The sequence below is a fragment of the Argiope bruennichi genome, chromosome 6 (assembly GCF_947563725.1).
Source record: "Argiope bruennichi chromosome 6, qqArgBrue1.1, whole genome shotgun sequence".
Lineage (NCBI taxonomy): Eukaryota > Metazoa > Arthropoda > Arachnida > Araneae > Araneidae > Argiope > Argiope bruennichi.
The window spans coordinates 135,269,401-135,290,502 of NC_079156.1; the positions used below are offsets into that span (position 1 = coordinate 135,269,401).

The 21,102-nt window shown below is 29.5% G+C and overlaps 1 protein-coding gene across 2 annotated transcripts in view; it reads left to right on the forward strand.

Moving 5' to 3' along the window:
* The window catches only part of LOC129972106 (kinesin-like protein KIF2A), a 46,324-nt gene extending 25,222 nt beyond the window's left edge, over nucleotides 1-21,102 (forward strand). For both annotated transcript variants that reach the window (XM_056086092.1, XM_056086093.1), the window contains 10 exons: nucleotides 2,364-2,506; nucleotides 3,497-3,568; nucleotides 4,882-5,017; nucleotides 9,470-9,580; nucleotides 11,158-11,225; nucleotides 11,333-11,432; nucleotides 16,836-16,937; nucleotides 18,201-18,273; nucleotides 18,436-18,498; nucleotides 20,088-21,102. In XM_056086092.1, the coding sequence (XP_055942067.1) occupies nucleotides 2,364-2,506; nucleotides 3,497-3,568; nucleotides 4,882-5,017; nucleotides 9,470-9,580; nucleotides 11,158-11,225; nucleotides 11,333-11,432; nucleotides 16,836-16,937; nucleotides 18,201-18,273; nucleotides 18,436-18,498; nucleotides 20,088-20,158 (939 nt within the window). In that variant the 3' untranslated portion in view covers nucleotides 20,159-21,102. The remainder of the gene's footprint in view (nucleotides 1-2,363; nucleotides 2,507-3,496; nucleotides 3,569-4,881; nucleotides 5,018-9,469; nucleotides 9,581-11,157; nucleotides 11,226-11,332; nucleotides 11,433-16,835; nucleotides 16,938-18,200; nucleotides 18,274-18,435; nucleotides 18,499-20,087) is intronic.

Sequence of the window (21,102 nt, forward strand, 5' to 3'; positions counted from 1 at the left end):
GAAATATTGTCAATATTCATCTTTTTATATGTTTTATAATGGGATCTAGCTAACTTCTGCGACAATATATAGAGAGATAAAAAAAGGAGTTTGGCAGCTTTCATGGATAATAAAGTTTTACAAAAGAGCTTAGAGATGGAAGAGTCATGTACAATTTAAAGAGGCCAAAAGATTATAAATTTGATTCTGGTAGTATATGTAGAATGGATGCATATTGCATCTATAAGTTATACAATCATTAAGGGTGACCAAAATTAAAATAGCTTATAACAATAAAAGCAACATATTGCCAAACTTAGATTTAGATAGTTATTTTGAGGTCTATTACTAACATTTGCTGTTGTTTCAGCTCTTGGATAAGAATTCACAAAACAAACATACTGTTCAGACTTTTCCATTTGCTGCTCTTTGTACCAAGAGGATGTCTACCATCTAGGGGTTTCTGCACAACTCCATCCTGCTTTTTTTTTTTTGTCTTTAATTTAAATAAGTCTGATTTGCATTGCCTGATTAAATTAAAACAAAAGAAAATTTATCTAGATGCATACATGACATTTTCACTTACAGTGGATAAAAAAAGTATTGGCAATTGCCTATAAATGATCATATTTGCTAACAAAGTATGTTTACAAATTTTATTTTAACATAGCGATTACAGAAGGAGAAAAGACAAACAAATGTAAAGAAATTTTCATTTAAATATTTTTTTAGTCAAAATCTACGAGAAAATCCAAAATTTACATGATAAAAAAAGTATTGGCAAAATTATGAAATTGACAAAATTATGAGCGAAAACAAAATCAGTATATGTTTAGTACTTTGTATGTATACCTTCTGCATCTATATCAGTTTGTAATCTATTTCTCATAGAGAAAACTAAGGTCTTTGTTGTACTGTTGGGAATTTTGTGCCACTCTTGCAAGAGTAAACGTTTGAGGTCGTCTTTACTTGAAATTTTATGTTTTCTGATTTCTAGATCCAGCAGGTGCCATAAATTTTCAATTGTATTGATGTCAGGCGATTGAATTGGGGTTTTTAACTGGCGAGGAGCATTGTAGAGTAGCCATTCACGGGTGAGATTCGCTGTATGCTTGGGGTCATTGTCTTGTATAACGAAAGATGTTCCCAAGCCAAGATTTTGGGCACTGATTTTTAAGTTATGGCGCAAAATGTCAATGTATGTACGTACTGTCATAATACCATCAATAAAATACAGGTTGCCAACTCCATTAGCTGCCATACAGCCCCAAACTAAGACACTGCCTCCACCATGTTTTACAGTAGCAGTTAAATGTTGCTCTTCCAATTCAGTATTTGGCCTCCTCCACACATATCGTCATTCATCACTGATGAAAATGTTAAACTTTGATTTGTCGGAAAAAATAACTGTGTTCCAAAACTCTTCGGATAAATCAACGTGGGATTTTGCGAAATCTAACCTCTTTCTCCTATTTATTTGCGAGTTGAATGGTTTCTTTCTAGCTGCCCTTCAATAATAACGTCCTTCGTGTAAAACATTCCGTACAGTCTGTATGCTGAAAGTCTTTTGCGAAGTGAAAGCAACATCTCTAGCTATCTGGGGTGAACTTATTTTAGGGTTTTTCTTAATCTTGTTAATAATGGCACGTTTTTCTCTTGTAGAAAATATTCGAGATCGTCCACTTCTAGTCTTATTTTCCGTTGATCCTGTTTCCTTGAACTTTTTTACAACACTTCTGACAGTAAATAAACTTATATTCAACTGCACTCCTATAGCATGATAAGTTAAACCTTCATTTCTGAGCCTAATAATCATGTTTTTAACACTAACGTCCAACTCCTTCGATTTCGAAGTCATTTTACTGCAGTAATCGCAAAATAATGCATAGACACTTTTGGAGTAGTTTTGCAGACTTTATACTGGTAGAGTTTTTTATCAGTCGAAACACGTGACTTCAATGTAACAAAATTTGCATAGCAATTAAAACTTTGCCAGTATTTTTTTGACGTGCAAATTTTCGAGTTTGAAAGAAAAAATCGTAGGAAATGCAAGTTAAAATAAAAGTTTTACTATTTTTATATATCTAAGATGCCTTGTATTTAATTACGACAGTTAAAGTTGCATAACATCTTATTTATTTGTCAATATGAATAAATTAAGGCAATTGCCAATACTTTTTTTACCCACTGTATATGCTCCTGTGCAAAATTGATTGGTTTTGATATATACAAGCCACTCTTAGATTTTTCAAATTTTTTAATTTGTGCTGTATATACCATAATATTATGTAACATACCTTTCTTTGAGCTATGTTTTTATGCATTCTTAATTTTTGTTTAGTTACATCACCCTTTAATAAAACGGTTTCTTCATTAATTTCCAGGTATTCGACTTATTGAATAGCAAATCAAAATTACGGGTTTTGGAAGATGGCAAACAGCAAGTTCAGATTGTGGGTTTGCGAGAAAAGGAAGTCCATACTGTGGAAAGCGTTCTGGAACTCATTCAGCATGGAAATAATGTGAGGTTGGTGAATTATTGATTTTGCTGATAGAAAGAAGGTTAATTATTCAGCTGTTATATTGTTCTGAATGAAATAAAAGCTATATAGAGAAATAATTATCTTATTGGTTCTAATGATCTTATTCTTTTAGATTAACATTTTAATTGATTAAAATTTTAATGTTTTCTTTCAGTAACTTCAAAGCATGTGGTACAAAGACTTTTTTATAACACCTTAAAATTAAAAGGAAAATCATTTATACCAATACCTGTATATTTATTACTGTATATTTTTATTAGTTTTTTTTTTTTTTTTTGAAAAATATTTTAAATGCATTTTATGTGTCTCCTCTGTTCCCCTTCTCCCCTTAATATAACTTTATGCAGCAAAATAGCAAGATTGTGAATAGCTCCCATGCAACTAATCAGAAATAAATACCAGATTCTTAAAAGAAATTTGCAGGTTAATGCTTATGCTTTAACATAGTTCAAAGCATTACAATGTTTTATCATTAAGATTTTAGGCTAGCATTTTTTTTCTGTAAATGGTGTGATATAAGAATAATTATGCTTAAAATACATTTGTCAATCAAATAAAAACTCGCTTATTAACCCTACAACATTATCACATTACAATATTTTGGATAGTGCTTTTCAGTGTGTGATTTTAGCTTTAACTTAAATTTACTGTTGATGTGTTTTTGCATATAATGCTCTATTTGGTTTCAACAGTTTGCTTAGTATATTATTTTGTTAAATAAAGTTTTATGTAAATTTCTGGTGTATATATTAAGTGTTACTCATTAATAGTTGTAAATTTAGTTTAAAAATTTTAATCTTTAGTACTTTAAAAATTTGTTTGAATGTTGTTCAGCTTCGATAATAAATTTTAATAAATAAATGTTTATTAAAACAGGTAGTTTTATTTATATTTGATCTGGCACATTTATTATTCTATATTTGAAAGGTATATTCACTTTATTTCTAACTTTCCTCTCCTCTACCCCCTTCTAGGACTTCAGGACAGACATCAGCGAATCAGCATTCTTCACGATCACATGCTGTGTTCCAAATCATATTAAAAAAGTATGGCAAATAATATTAATTTATATTCAAAATTTTAGTATTATATGTTTAGAAATCCAAAATTGATTTGTGTAATTCATCTGTATATATTAAACACTTATATGAGTGCAAAATTAGGCTGAATTTGTTAATTATCATTTGGTAATAGATTGTGTTGTTTACATATTTTCCACAGCGAAGAAATGAAAAATAACACAATTTTTGTCGCAATTGGGGAAAAAAAAATTTTAAGCAAGCATTTTCAATTGAAAACCAAAAGCAACAAGAGCTAAATTTAGGGTAAAAGAAAATGGTGACTAATTATTCATAAAATCCAATCTTAATGAAAAAAAGAAGAAGAAAAAAAAAAAAAAATAGGAGAGTATACATTTTAGTTTAGGGACCTCAACTATGACTCAAAATAAATGTTGCATTTTTTTGTTATAACATGTATTTATCAAAGTTGATTGACATGACTAATTTGATATTATGTAATTTTGCCAATTTCAGAGTTATTATGGCGATCAATTTTGATAAAAGGGCATCTTATCAAAATAGGAGAAAAGAAATACATAAAATTTTTAATTTTAAATATCTTAGAATTATAAATTTTTGTTTTCTAACATTTGCATATATGTTTGTTAGCAGAACATTTTAATTTAAATTAGTGATTTACTTTGTAATAATTGATGAGAAACTAATATTAACAATTCATTAATTAAAGTTATTTTTCGTTATGAATGCATTTATAACATATTATTGCTAGCAGAATTGCATAATTATATGGCAAGCAAGTGAAATGAGCTTAGATCACATAATTATTCTAAAAGAATTGCAATGTGTATCTTGGGAGTAGGTGAGTAAGCAGGAGGTGTAGCCCTCTTAGTTTCTAGAATTTTTAAGTGTAATACAGCACAGGTTGTTCATGTATTAGGAAATGAGGTCTTAAAAAGAAATTTAAATTATATTTTTACTAAGGCTTTTGTATTTTTTGTCATTTTATTGTGTGGAACTTTTAAAAAGTTTAATGTTTGGTCTTTTGGTATGCAGTATTCATTCCCTGTCTCTTTCTATTAAAGTAGTTTACACCTCTGTTATTTTAATGCAAATGCATTAATATAACAGAGGAGTAAATTAACAGAGTTCTTTCATTAAAATGAGATTCATGATCTCATTTAATGATTTGGTTGCTGATGTGTGGGCAGAGGGGGATATTCAATTTTCTTTAATTAATCTTAAATAAACTTCAATATGTGTGTACTTTCATTGCAAAATAATCTACAATATTTGCTGTCAAATATTTGTCAATGTGTTGATGAAAATTTCTATTCCAGACCAAATGGACGCTTGCATGGCAAGTTTTCCTTGATTGATCTTGCAGGAAATGAGCGTGGTGCTGATACGTCCAGTGCAAACAGACAAACTCGAATGGAAGGAGCTGAAATCAACAAAAGTCTGTTGGCATTGAAGGTATGAATTTACAAAATTATGAAGTTTAGAAATGTTGTGTATGTTTTTACATTGCAGCTTATACTAATAATTCTTTAAAACATCAGAACCTTTGTCAAAAAGGAGGGCATTAATTGCATGATATTAATTAATTAATATCATGCAATAAATGTTCAAATATTAATTAACTAATCATTGGGGGCAAGGATTTTCTGCTTAAAAATTTTTGAGATCACAATGTTTTTAAGCTAGCATCCTATTGATAATTTGTAGGGTATGAAAATTGTACATTGAGGGATGAAAGAAAGAGAAGTCATTTCTTTGAAAAGTTTGTATTTAAGAAAAAAACACTTTAAAAAAAATTACATTATTTATAAATTTTTATGGCTGACAAAGCCAAGATAAACTGATCGAGCAGATATTTTGTGTTGCAAATGTTTAGGTGTCATAGATTCAAAACTGCGATGATTTGAAGCAGTTGGCTACTTTAAATTAATATATATTTCTTTAATTGATGATTTTTATAATTTCATAAAGATAAATATTCATTGTAAATTTTGTTTTTAAGAAATTTGTCTAACAGTCAATATTTTGTACAAAATAGAATATTATGAATAAAAATAAAGTTCTATTCCCAAAAAGTATTTAAAATCTATTCTTTTACTTCTCTTATGTATATTAATAATCGTAAGCATATTTTTGTACATTTTAATTATAGAGAGCTAGTAAAAAAGAAGACAAAGAGATGCAAGTCTTTTTTTTTAATTCATTTTTTTAAAAAGATTGAGAATAAATTAATTTTGTCATATATAATGCATTACATTTTGGTAATAAAATACATCCTTGTTTTGCTTTTATTTAATCGTGTTAACTTTCCTCATTATTACAGTTTGATATCCATGATAAGAAATTTGTTTTTGTGAATAAACTTTATATTGAATTTTTAGTTAATGAATTGATAAAATTATATATTAGTTTCAGGTATTGTTAATTTTATGTGAAGAAATTGTTTCTCTATTTAATTAGTTAATTGTAACTGCAATCACTGTTAAATGCTTTTTTATTTCCTTTAGAATAATACTTTTTTATTTCCTTTAGAGTAATACTTTTTTAAAAATCAAAATTAATCTATAATTTATTTCTATAAATTGCCTAAAATATACTTAATTCTTGAAATTGCTTCAACATGCAATTTTTGTTTTCTAATTATCATTATAATACTTATGCATTATCTTATGAATGAATATCAATAGTTTGATTTATATCAGGGATGGGCAAACTCCGGCCCGCGGATATAATTTTAATTTTGCTGGTCTGAGGCAAATTAAAAGAAATATGTATTTATATATTAAATATGATCTCCTTTTCTATTTTGATTAAATGTTAGTTTTTTTATTCCTTTTTTTTTCAAAGGACTGATGATCTTTTTGCTTTCTCTACTTTTGTTCTACAAAATGTAAATCGACGGAAATAGCAAGCACAGACATCTTTCAATCAGTAAAGTGTTAAAAGAGGAATTTCTTTGTTAGTTATAGCTGTAGATTGGTGCCAACAAGTGTTATCTCTTTCTCAGCGAGCAGAATATGGGGATCCAATATAGGTGAATTAGACCTCAAATATGCACATTTTAAGCTCCATCCAGCGGCTGCGAGTTCTAATTTTATTGATTGAGTATGGAAAGATTGCGGACATACAGCATCATTGTGAATAGTGGTGAAATTATTAAAAGTATAGCGTAGCTAGTGCTTCTTTAGATTATTCGTAAACTATTTCAACCCTAAAATGGCTACTAAAAAACGTAAAGTTGATTTAGAGTGCCATGCTTTTAATGATGAATGAACCTCGAAATATTTTTTTACAGTTGTAAAAGATAAACCAGTATGTCTCATCTACAATGAAGCTGTAGCAGTCTTCAAAGAATATAACATTTCCCATCCTTTTACATCTAAGCATAAGAATTTCAATTACGAAGCAATGTCCGAATACGAAAGAAAACAAAAAGTAGAAAGACCTTGTAAAAAATTATCAGGCCGAAAATTTTTTTTCAAGAAGGTAAACAGTATCGAAGAAGCAGCTACACATGCAAGTTACATTGTAGCATACAATGTTGCTAAAAATAATAAAGTTCTCAGTGCGGAGGAGTTTGTTAAACAATGCATGCTCCAAGTTTGTGATGTTTTATGTCCAGACAGGAAAGATAATTTTGAGACTGTGAGCTTATCTCGATAAACGTTGACTTCTAGAATCGAAGTCAACGGTAAAAATTTGACGTCACAATTAGAGCCAAAGATTGGTCAGTTTAAATTTTGCGCCATAGCTATGGATGAAAGCACTGATATAAATGATACTGCTCAATTAGTATCATTTATAAGAGGTGTTGATAACTTTGAAATTACCGAGGAACTGGCGTGCATGCGTTCTTTAAAGGCAGCTAAAAAAGGGATGTCATATTTTTCAGGAAGGGCTTTTAATTTTGAAAGTGTCTATAACAAATGTATGTAATATTGTGACCGAGGGAGTACCAAATATGACGGGGGGAAAATGTGGATTTCTTGGACTCATTAATCAAAATCTTTTCCGGGAACAATGTTGTTTTTCTACATTGTATTATACATCAAGATTCTCTATGTAAATCTGCATTGAATATAAAACCCATGCTTGATGCAGTCATGAAGCTTGTAAATACTATTCAATCTTATGGGCTTACTCACAGGAAATTTCTAGATTTTCTTCAGTACGTAAAATCTTAATATTCTGATGTATACTGTATTACATGAAGGTAAGATGGCTTAGAGCAGAATGTGTTTTCGAGTGAGTTTGGCAGCTGAAAGACAACATTGTGTGTTCTTCCATGAGAAAGAGTGTTCTGCAGAGTGCGAAATGTTAGAAGATACAAAATGGCTTTCGGACTTTTTTTTCATAGATCTACATTTTTCATAGTTCTTCTTTATCATATGAGCAACTTGAATGTCAAGATGCAAGGGAAAAATCAATCTATCGACGATAGTTTATATATTTTTACCATGCCTTTCAACGTTAATTGTGAAGCAGTGAGGTCAGATTTGCAGCTTGAATTAATTGTGTTGCAATCTATCATCTGAAACAGTTTCTAAATATGCCAAAGTTAGAGTTTTACAGATCATTATAGAAAGGAAGTTTCCTAAATTTAATATCTCACACCCAGAAAGTCAGTGCTATGTTTGTTTTCATCTTATATATGTGAACAAGTGTTTTCAACTATGAACCTTAGAAAAAATTACTTCAGAAGTAGACTGATAGATGAACATTTAGCCTCGTTCCTTAGAATCATTACATCTGACTTCGAACCTCAATGTAAGGAACTTTTAAAAATGAAATCACGATTTTACTCATCCCATTAACATATTTAAATTGTAATACTTGTATATTGTTTTTAAAATTTTAGAAAAATTTATTTTGGCCCACCAAACTTTTTTTTTTTTCGATTGTTTGGCCCACAACTGAAAAAGTTTGCCCATCCCTGATTTATATGCATAGCATTCAGGTCTAAAAAAGCATTGACTTCACATATTTTCTTTATGGTTGCATATTGTAAAACTAAACTCCAAATTAAAATTATTTGTTTGTAAAGAATGAATGATAAAAATGTAGAAAGTAACTAAGTCTAGGAAACTTTTAAGAAATTTGGCATCACTTAACAGATGAATATGTTGTATATTAAAGGGTTTCAAAAAATACAGTAAAATTTTTAAAAAATGATTTCCAAATTTCTTGTATTATCTGAAAAACAAATTAAAGGTAGGGGAAACGATATTTCAAAATCAGATCAATGGGTGATAAATATTAGTGGGAAATATGTTTAGGATTTTATAAGTTCAAAGCAAAATAAGAAACAACAGAACATATTTTCTTTAGCCATAAAAACGAAATGGAACTGAATATGAGTAGGATGTCCGGATATTAAGGGTATCTCTTAACCTTCAATTACATAGAATGTGCCATGGTTTAAACAAGGTTTCTGTCATGATAAATTGTTATTGCGTTTAAAAAGTAATTTTACAGTGAGTTCCAAGGAAATTAATCAAGTAAAACTTTTCTTTTAATGTGCAGTAATCCCTCAATGATCTGATATATACATGACCAGAGGATTGCTGGATTAAGGAAAATATTGGATATGTGGAGGTTTATTTAATAAAAATGCTGTATAACAATAAAGCCTACGATAAGTGCTGAAAATATTAAAATGGCATTTGATGTTATAAATAATAATAATAAAGTATTGAATGTTTTTATATAATTTATGTAACTCAGACCTTGACTAGGTCTGTGTTAGGTTTACACTAACAAAAATTGAAGTGGAAAAAAAAAACAACTTTTATTTCCATCCTTCTGAAAATGTCAGATTATAAAGGGACTGCTGTTTTTTGTGTAGTTTCTATATATATTTTTAAATATTTTCTTATTTGAATGAATAAAACCATTTTCCACCATTAGGAATGCATCAGGGCTTTGGGAAGAAAAGGTGCACATCTTCCATTCCGAGCAAGTAAACTCACACAAGTACTCAAAGATTCCTTCATTGGTGAGAACTCAAGAACTTGTATGGTTAGTAACAAATTTTAAATTTTGCTTGCTTTTCATTCTTTCTACCCTCTTCTTTCTTATAGATTTTTTTAGTCTTTTTATTAGATTTTTGAAATGAAATATTTATGTTTAGCTGTCTGAAAGGAGGTTTATTTACTAATTTATATAATTAGCTTTATAAAACAGGAAAAGAGAACAAGAAAAATTATGAAAGGTTTCACATCCATCATGTTGCAATGTTTTAAATATGTTTTCCCGTAAATTCTGTATGTTATCCCTGAGATCAGTGAAGAATCCTATCAATTAGTACCTTATTCATCACTGTGATATTATATTTTTTAAATATAAGAAATTTCGAGAGCAGAAATACTATTTTGTATTGATACTACTGTAAATGTGTATTTTAATGACATAGATTGCTTTGTTTGGATTTGAGTGTTAGTAATGCAATGCTTTTTTTTTTATGTTCTATATCATTAAATTTTAACACTTATTTAAACAGATTTACATTAATGTCCCAGAATAAACATTTGTGCAAAAAGTCTTGTTTACCTGATATTATGGAATATGAGAAAGCAGGCTGCAAAAAACTTAATCATTGTTAATTAAATTTGGAATTGTTCAGTGAATGGGCAGGAAAACATTCACCAAATTGCTTAACACTATTTCATTGATGTTGCTCTTAACACTAGGTTTACGGAAGTGCGTCATTTTGACACATTTCAAACATTATAAGGAAAATTGCAAACAAAGTTTGCATTTTGTCTCTTGCGCTGACTTTTATCTGTTGAATGAGATAAATATATATTGATGTCTATTTTCTTCAAACGTGTTGAAGTATTGTAATTCTCTATGTGGTATACCTATTTTTACAAATGTGGGTCATTTTGACACGATCATAAACCTAGTGTTAAAGGGCAATAACAAACGTACCTCGGAAGCAATAGCATATTACAATGAGACAGAGTTTGGAGCTGACGTAGTATACCAAATGGCATGCAAATATACCATCGAGACAGCATCTTTTTGATGGTCTTTAGTTGTTTTTCAACATTTGAGATTTATTGGCAATAAGCATATGGATCTTATACAAGAATGTACTACATCCTTGTATAAGATCCTTGTAAACTATCCTAAAGGATTTTCTATTTGAGTTGACCAATAAACTTGCAGAAGAAAATAAGAAAAAAATACAAAAGCGTAGGTTATGATCTCCCTTCACCTAGTACTTCACAAGAATGCAAGGGATACCAAATCGGCTTTTGCAAAAGAAACAGAAACAATAAAACTTGTAAAATATGTGAAAAGCTTGTTTGCAGAAAGTGTACAAACGCAATTGAGTATTTGTGTGAAAGATGTGTGAAAAAATGCGATGTAAAATATTGAAATAATGTATACTAAAATTTTTGAATAATAAAAATTTTGTATAAATAGATGTCTCATATTTTTATTTTTTACTTATAAAGTAAAATTATATTCCTTTCTAAGTGGTTGTTTTTTCTTTAAATATATGTTGTTGTTCATGTGTCAAATTGATTCGTGTCATTGAGATAGGTATATAAGAAATGTCTGTAAACCTAGTGTTCTCATATTTTCAGATTGCAATGATATCTCCTGGAATGAATTCTTGTGAACATTCCTTAAATACTTTACGTTATGCTGATAGGTAAAACCTTTTTGTTGTTGATGATTATTCTCTTTATACATGCAAGTTTCACTGAGACATATGTTTTAATGAGAGGTAACATTTTTTTTTTTTTTTTTTTGTTTCAGGGTGAAAGAATTGGGTGTTGAAAATCCTGAATTGAAGTCAGCAGGTGGTGAGGAACAAAATGATCAAAATAATGATTTAGCTCTTTTGTGCTCTTCTAATGTAAGCATTATTTTTTTACTTTTATGTATAAAACTATTTTTTAAAAAATGTTTGTAAATTTGTGGTTGCTTGATTCCACTCATGCAATATATAATCTCATATTTGATGAATATTCAGGTAGTCTGTGAAAGGATTCAAATAGATTTATACTTTCAATTTAGGGATGAAAATAAATTAATTATAATTAAGAAGGTTAAAACCAGTTACATAAGTTCAATTTTAATGTGTCAATCCACAGCCATAGATATTTTATGAAATTTTCATAATTTTATGTAAAAAAGGGATTTGAGAAAGTTTTTATTTATCACATTGTATAGTCCATTAGTAAATTTAAAATTTTTGATTTATTGTATAGTGAGTTACAAAAAGAATTTTCAACAATGTTAATAAATTGTGGATAGCTGTAGCCTGCATGGGATATTCAACTTAAAAAAATTAATTACTAATGAAAAAAATTAATTATTTAATCAAATTTGCTGGCAAGAATATAGGATTAAATACCTAAAATTTTCAGGGAATGAGATATTTCCTAAGAATTTTTCCAAAGTCATGTGATTGGACAGAGTGGTCAGCCAACTGAAAATCTTGTGGGAGAGCTAGAAAAGTCGGGGGATATTTATTTTAAAACTGGAAACTTTTTTTAAGTATTGGTTATTCTTACCAGACATGATAATTCGTTTATTTTTCTTAAGTAGAATAAAACATTGTTGGTCAATAATGAATATCAAGTATTTATTGATTATCAAAAACAGAGGGTATCCATGTTTCTGCTGATGCACCAAGCTGCAGATTTAGATTTAGATTTCTGAGAGATCGAAATTTTGGGTATATAGCATCATCATTTGAGAAGTTCCTCCAATTCTGAAGAATAACTCTCATGCATCTAGCTTAGAATAGGTTCTGATTCAAATTGTGCTTGCAGTTTTGTGTCTATTTACAAGTGTATTATTTATCCTACTTTTATCTATACTACTATATAAATGTGAAAGTTTGGATGGATGTTTATTAGTCAATCACGTCAGAACGGCTGAACGGAATTGGACGAAATTTGGCACAGAGATAGATTATAGTCTGGAATAGTACATAGGCTACTATTTGTTTCGGTTAATTAAGTAGTTAATATTTTATTAATTAAAAACTAACTTTCCCACCAAAAGTCTTCATTTCCCCGCCGCCAAATGAGTAGGGTTTCAGTTTTTTCTTTCCCACGCTGAAGAGGCAAGACTTAAGATATTTCCAATCGATTATTTCAAGTGATTCTGTTCATTTTCTTAGTGTTTGATGCATTTAAGATTAAAAATTGTTAATTAATCGATCTTTCGGATTCATTCTGAAGTACTTTTAAATTAAAATAAAACAGAATAAAGGAAATAAAAAAATTCGAATCTGCATTGCATTACCCTACCCATAGAAAATTCACGCATTTGCGTTACGCCAGTTGGCATTGAAAATTCACGCATGCGCAGTATGTTCTGATTGTTGACAATTGTATTCTCATTTTAATTAAAAGTTTAAAAATTATGTGTATCATACTATTGTAGCTATCTCAAACTTGATCCATAAACAAAATAGACTTGACTTGATTTTAGAGAAATGCGGACTTGAGTTTCTATTTTGTTTTATTATATATTTTTAATAAATTTATTTATAGCTTTAAGTGCATCGTTTTTTGAGGTTAGTTTTAATTTTTTTTTTATTTGTTATTATTTGATATTTTTTCGAAATGCCCAGAAAACGCAAATCTAATCTTTCGAAGAGGTGTAATATAGCTCGGGCTATGAAAGTAGCTAGAAGACTTGTTTGCAATTTTAGTGAGCACTTGCGGACTGTCAAGCCCCCTCCAGTTGTGAGATACATACAAGGACGCTTTGTAAGAAGATATCGTGTTTAGGCTGGAGGAAGGCTTCGTATCAGAGAGTTTGGCAGTAATATTGTAAAAGCTACCATTATTACAGGAGCTGCTAAAGGAGGCAGCGTTTTAATTAACCGCATACCTGTTATTCCAAACAACTTGCCATTTTGTTTCAAGAGGTTGCAATTTCCTTTAAAATTGGCTTTACAATGACGATCAACAAATCCCAGGGCCAAACCAGGACTTAATGTTGTATACATCAGGGGTGTTTGTGCTCCGGGGAAACCCCGGAATTCCGGGGATTTTGAACTTCGATACCCGGAAATTCCGGGGATCGTCGTTCAAAAGGAAGTAGGAATAATAATGAATTATTTATTTTGATCTGGGTAATTTTGTTTGCTTTGAAAGCAGAAAGCGCAAGGTCAGTGTGTGTGGTGAAAATTTTTCCTTTCTTTCTCCAAAGGCAGTGATAATGCGTGAAAAGGGGGGGAAAAACTTCTTTTTTGTTCTTTCCTTATTGCGAGTTATGACTCATTCCCCCGGTTCTCGGACATTCTCTTCTGGATTCTTTTCGGCAAGTAGGCGCGGCAGAAAAAAAAGGGAGAGACTTCGTTCGACCAGATGTGCGATCACGTGACCTGGGTTCAAAGGTCTTAATTTTGCAAAATTAATGGTTATTAATTTTGCAAAAAAAGTAATTCATTGAACTTTTATAATTAGGTCATTCAATACTTAATAATCGTAATTTTTCATTTCTCTCCCCCCCCCCCCTTCTCGAAACTGCAAAATGTCGGTAGTAAGTCCGTAAAAGTTTCCGGGGATTTTTTGGGGTCCCACAAACACCCCTGATACATTATGGTATTAAAAAAAATAAATGTTGAAATTTTCCCGTAGACCTTTCTCGATTAGTTACAAGCTTCTTGATTATATCATATCAGACGGTTTGATAATATTTTACATTTTGATCAGACCATCAGTTCTCATGCATACACATCAAAATTTCCATGCGAACAAAGTCGCGGGTAATGGCTAGTATTGTATATATTAATCTAAAAAATTTATTTCTTTATTCCTTTTTTTTTTTTTTTTGGCATTATGTTGGCATTTCATTGATAATTTGATGGCAACATAATTTTGAATTCATCATTTGTAGATCAAATCGAGATTGAGGCTATGTTGCATTAGCCCGGGGGTCGGCAACCTATTGAAACATTAGAGCCAAAAGCAACAATTTACAATATTTTCCTGTTTTTAAAGAGCCACTAAAATGTTTTGATTTAATATTATAGTATTTGCATACATACTTGGTTTAAAATAAATGACTTTAAATACAGAATAATCTTTATTCATATAAAAACACTAATATAGATAGTTACATCAATGGGAGCATTGGCTTTGCATACCTTTTGAAAGTTTGATTAAATCTGGCTTGTAGCTTGTTGTTTTAAGTTTCAAGCATGACTCTAGATTTTTATTTGTTAGCTGACTTTTAAATTTACTTTTTACTATATTCGTACAAGAGAAGAACTTGCTCACACGAATATGTCGACCTAAAGATCGTCAGCACTCTATATGTCAATTTCATTTCACTGTAGCATTCTGGAAGACTGTTCCATGCGTCAAATATGAGGACCTCGACTCACAGAATTTCTTTTAGAGCTGTCCATTGCTGCGCGTCTGGGCATGCGTTTCTGGACCTAAAACTATTCCAACTTTTGAGTTCTGTGAACTTGCCACTTCACATATCTTTTAGTTTTCAAATCTAGCAATTGCATTTGAAGCAATTCAGCATCAATTTCAAATGGCTCAATGTTGATCTCATTTGTATTGAGAGGATTTACTATGCACACGATAATACTTTTTTTTTTTTTTTTTAAATTGCTCGAATCTCTCATCGAATCGATCCTTTGTGTTTTTTTATGCTGTGGTAATTTGTGTCAATAGTTGCATTGGTCTCATCGCAATATTGCTTCAGATTTTTAAAATGAAGTGATTTATCGTTCCATGTTTTCAACAAAAAGAAGTATTTGTTTTTTCGAAACAAACTACTTTTTCAAGCAAAGTGTAGGCTGGTTGCCCTTTCCTTGCAGTTTTAGATTTAGTTTCATTGTGGTATCTACCATGAAGTTGAATTTTTGAAGCCATTTGACTTCTTCTGGGATGTTCAATGCTTTTTTCCATTGAGGAATATTTTTATTTCACTCAAGCACAAAGCAAAATGTTGTAATACATTATCTCTGGAAAGCCATCGCACTTTATTGTGCAGTAGTAGGTCAGAAAACTGGCTATCTATTTCTTCAAAAAAATCTTTTAAACTGGCGATGGTAGAGTGCATTTGCCAAGATGCTGTTAATAATTTTAATTACCAAGTTCGTGACCTCAACTATTTCAGCCGGTAATGTTTGAGCACAAAGCTCTTCTTGATAAATTGTGCAGTGAAACGTTAGAATTTTTTTTTAGTTATTTATTTTTTTCTGAAGAATTGATGTTACCCCTCTATGTATTCCTGTCATACTTCTGGCTCCATCAGTTGCTATAGAAACTATTTTATTTATATCGATGCCATTGTCTTCCAGGCATTTTTGCACAGTATTTGCTATATCTTCACCACGAGTTTGTCCTAAGAGCAGTAGCAATCCTAGTAATTCTATTGGCTGGTGACTATTTGGGTGATACGGAAATGAAATGCATTTGGTTGAAAGATAAATATAGTCACAGAATCTCATCTCTTAGAACAAAGCAATATTTCAAATTTATTTCATTATGGTCATATTAAGCACAGCGATTTCTAATTAACGATCATGTTAATGGAAGCAGTTGAGAGATTAGGTACTTAAAAATATATTTTCTTCTTTTGGAACTGGAAAGCCGCAACTTTACATCAAAAGAGCCACAGGTTGCCGACCCCTGCATTAGCCAAAACAGTTTTGATATAGTAAAATTGTTTAAATTAACATTTGAAGCTACAATGGAAAAGAAAGATTAATCACCGTATCTAATTTATTGCATATAAATAAAATATTTCCTCAAAAAAAAAATTGTTCCCTTTTTTTGAATATCATTGACATAATTATTGAAAATGGTTTTGTGTTCTATGGGAAAAAGCTCTGTATCCAAAGCACAACTTCCATTACTGATATAATTTTAAGCTTTTATGGCTCTTTTTTACTTAATAGGAAATATATATATATGGAGCCCCCACCCCCTTCTTTCTATCATCAAATGGATCATATCTTGTATTATGAAAGATAAAGTTGGAATATTGAGTATTAATATTCACTACTATTTGAACTGGATGTGAAATATGGACCCATTATTATAATTAAAGCAATTTGTTTTATTTATAATTTTGTAACAAATTTTTTTCGCTTGGTGAGTTTTTATTGAATTATGAAATATCCAATGCATTGCTAATATTTTCGTAAAATATTTTTTGATTGTTTATTTTTGTACATTATGATTATGGATTTACTAAATTTTTCATTTAGATGACATGGAATGGGCATTGTTGCTAATGTTTATTATTATGTTTTTACTATCGATCATTACAGGAAGGTGAACTCTCTGCTGATCTCTATTCATTTCATGAAGCTATTTCACACGTCCAAGAGTTGGAGGAAGAAGTCCTTGATTCTCATAAAGCTGTGATAGAAGTAAGTTCAATACTAATTCTGCTATAGTGAATGCCTATTCAAGTGGAGAGGGCATCAAAAACTAGAATTCATATTATTAAGTCTTCATTTAGTTATCTTAAATATCATTTCTTACAATAAATGATATATTGTACCAAATGTAAATATTGTAATTATATTCTGAGGTGTGAAATAGACATCTTTAAAATGAAAAACATTTTAATTTCACGAAATTATTTTTAACGTACTTAGTTGCATTACTTTCTTTTTTCTGCATTTGAATCTCATTGCTTCCTCTATATTACATATTTAAATTGACATTAGGTGTAATAAATTATATTTAAAACATTTAACTATGTTATTTTACATTTTTAAAGTAATTTTATCTATTTATATTGATATGTGTGCTAAGCACAACCAAAGACATTGTAGGCTGGGAGAGGAGGAAGATGTGGTTTTAATACTCAATTTGTTGTGCTGAAAAAATGATGCACTATAAAAACTGTACTACACTTTAGTTGATTTTGGGGAGAATTTTTTTATCTGCAAAGCAAATGTGATCTTTTACTCCTGCAAAATCGTACAGGAAATTGAAGCAGCTGCTGTAGCCTGGTGGTAAAGTCTCGGCTTTAGTACCGTAGGGTTTCAAGTTCGAGGTCCGATTCTACCAAAGAACTGTCATGTAAGCAGGCCTGTTGCACGTTAAATACCCCGGGGTCAAATGCTCTCCCGTTGGTATAATGCGGAAGTTTGGAGAGGGACTGCCAACTCGGGTGTCGTCCTTGTCATCTGATTGCATTTTCAATTATGAGGTCCGCCCCAAAATAGCCCTGGTGTTGCTTTAAAATGTGATTTGAATAAAAATTTAACTACTTTTTTCTGAAAAGTGTATGAGGGTTATTTATTTATTTTTAAAAAAAAATTATAATTAACTAAAATTGACAATTGCATATTCAGTTATTCAGTGGTAAAATAATATACATAAATGTTATCATTTCCAGTTTACAATATCATATAAATCGAGTAATAAATATTTTATGTTGTGTGAAGAATTATTGACATTGTAATATAAAAATGTTTTGTGAAATTTTGAGGGAAAAGTATTTCTTAGCAATATGATTACTAAGAAGTACTTTTATACTGCTAATTAACTACTTTCAATTACTAAGAAATAGTATTTCTTAGTTGGTTGAAAATTGTGCATTGTAGCAAATAAATGAATGTAATTACAAATGCAGTCTTGTTTAACTTTTAATTTTAATGTTATATGTCTTTTTTCTCCAGGCCTCAGAAAAATGGTTTAACAGAGACAATATATTGCTTGCTATGTCTAATGATGTCGACTATGATGTTGACTGTAAGTATAATGTGTATTTGCTTTTTTAAAGTTTGCAGTAATAATTAATCATGCTTGTAAATTTGAATGTTTTCTTAAAATTAAGTTTTATGTATGATGCATTTAATAATTTATCTTTCAAATATATTTATAAGCTTTTTTTTTTTTTTTTTTTTTTTTTAGCTTATGCACAACAATTAGAAGCTTTAATAGCTGAAAAAATTGATGTACTTGCTAGGCTAGGTGGTAAGTATTGCTATATTTTTATTTTGGCAATAGCTAGTAGGGCAAAATTGCACTTCTTCTGTATTTACATTTATTAGTGTATAAGTTTTAATTATCTTAATAATTGGATTTCATAATGTTATGCAATGAAGTCTGAGAAAATATTGAAAATGAATTTGTTGATTGAAACTTATATACATTTTATTTTTAAAATAAATATTTTTCATACTTCTATTTTTCATTGTTTATTATTAAATTCTTCTACACTCGTCATTCGTTTCAAATTGTTTCAACCAATATATATAAATATATATATTATAATATGAGAATTCTTCTGTAAAAGTTCAATTAGTAGTTTAATATAGATTTAAAATACTATGTAGTTTTGATTCATATTTTATGTATTAAAAGAGATGTGAAATACTACATGAATATAGTTTGTGTAATTTATCTACATTCATTAAAACAGTATTTAATTTTGTCTCTGAGAAAATGGGCGGCCATGTTGTGATAATTAGTTTAATCATATGTTTCATATCATTCTCATTGAGTTGGTCCATATCAGTATTGATTTAGTTTAACATAGTTTTGTAATTCTGCATTGGAAAGGAAAAAATCAGTTATCAGTAAAATTGCCAGCAATTTTTTCAGCTTTGTCCGTTAGGTTATTTCCTTCGGTTCCTACCCAGAAGCATTTATTTATGTTTAACATTTATGAAATATATATTATCTAGATGATGATGTTTATGTATATATAAAGTTTTATATATTCTAACTTTTTCATTCTTTTACCCTTTTAAAAAACTAGGATTTGATAATCATCATTATTATGCTCTCATTCTGTTTATAATTTTTAATGTTTATATTGTCTTATTATTTCAAGTCACAATTTCACTCATAGTAATATTTTTATATATATGAATCTTTAATATCTCTGCCTATTATATGAAACTGGCCATCCAGCCAATATAAATTGGGTTTTCATGCCCTGATGACAATACAGGTTTGTTTGTTTTTAAATTTTTTATTTAGCTCTTATGAAACTCATTTTCAAATGGAAATAAAATATTTTATTGATAAAAAATATATTCTGTTGGAAAGTTTAGGCTTATATTTTAACAGATTGAAATTGTAAGTAGCATATATTAGCAAGCAACTTAAATATTTTATTCTAAGTTATTGTGCTCTAGATTTATTTGGTAAAATTTTTACTTTCTCATCAGTTGCAGCAGTTCGGTCATTTAGTTATTTTTATCCATGTGCCTTCAAGCGGCTGGGTGAGTCAGTGATATGACTTACTTTCCCATCAGAACTTTAATTTCTTGATTATTTTTTTTTTCAGTTTATGGATTAAATGTCACTAAATATTGTAAAAATTTAAAGCTTTAAAAATCGAATATGTATGCTTGATTGATATATTCATGAACTAATGTTCGTTATGAAAATTAAGTTGTAATGAATCTACCAAATCTCTTGATAGACATAGAATTGTTTTTCGCCTATACCTGTTTGTTCATACATTTATTTTTCTGGTAATTTTTTAGATGTTAAAATATTTTCTACTGAAAAAGAAATTGATACCAACATTAAATTTTTTGATTTCATTACAGAGAAGGTGTCCATCTTTCGTCAGCAACTTGCTGAAGAAGAGAAAATCAGTAAGACTATGAAGAAAAAGTGAATGCTATCTATAAATGGAACTTTCTCATTGGTTTAACTGTACAGAAAAAAAAAAGCTTGGGCTCCAATCTTTGCACTTATAGGTTTGTAGGTAATGGCCTACCTCAGCCTAGTCAATTCTGTGCCTCTCTTGTATATACATCTGCTGTGTATGTACATAACTCTTTTGACTTACTAAGTAATTGAAGCCTATGTAGAGTACCTTACTGTCCACTCAAAGAAATCTTCACTTTGGGGAAAAGAACTTTTTAAATGTTTTATTAAACACTAATTTTTTACGATTATTTTTACTTTTTATTCTACATGTTTACATTTTGTTGTGTATATAGCAGCAAAGTATATGAGGAATGAAAGTTTTCCTAAGACTCTAGTGATATATTGCCTGTGTGTTTGTTCTAACCAGTCTGTTGGGCTACAAGAATATTGTGAACTTTTAAGTTGTTTTATATTAGTGCTTTATTGCATGTTTTTTGTAACAGAAAAAAAAAAAAAAAATACTCTGGATATTTTTCTTTTTATTTTTCAAAAGTGTTTCAACTTCATGTGTGTTGTGAATATTTTGTTCTTCCATCCAGAAAATATATGAAATGTTATACAAATTGTGTTTATTCCAAATTATTCTCAAGTAATATTATTCTGAGCTTTTTTAAAGGAAACTCAAATGGGAATTAATAAAACAATGTTTAATCTTTTATAAGTGACAATTAAATTATATATTGTGTTAACTTTCATTTTGCTTTGTTCATGTGTTTCATTAACTCAATTAATAAATGATTCTACTAATTGAGTAAAAAATAATTTATTTTGAACAAATTTTTGTTATTTAAGTGTACTATCTTTTATTTGTCTTAATTATAATTAAGAGTGCCAATTCCATCTCTAAATACTTCAGTCTTGGCTTTTGGAATACTTAAATGCTAATACAAGACTTATCTGAAAAAAAAA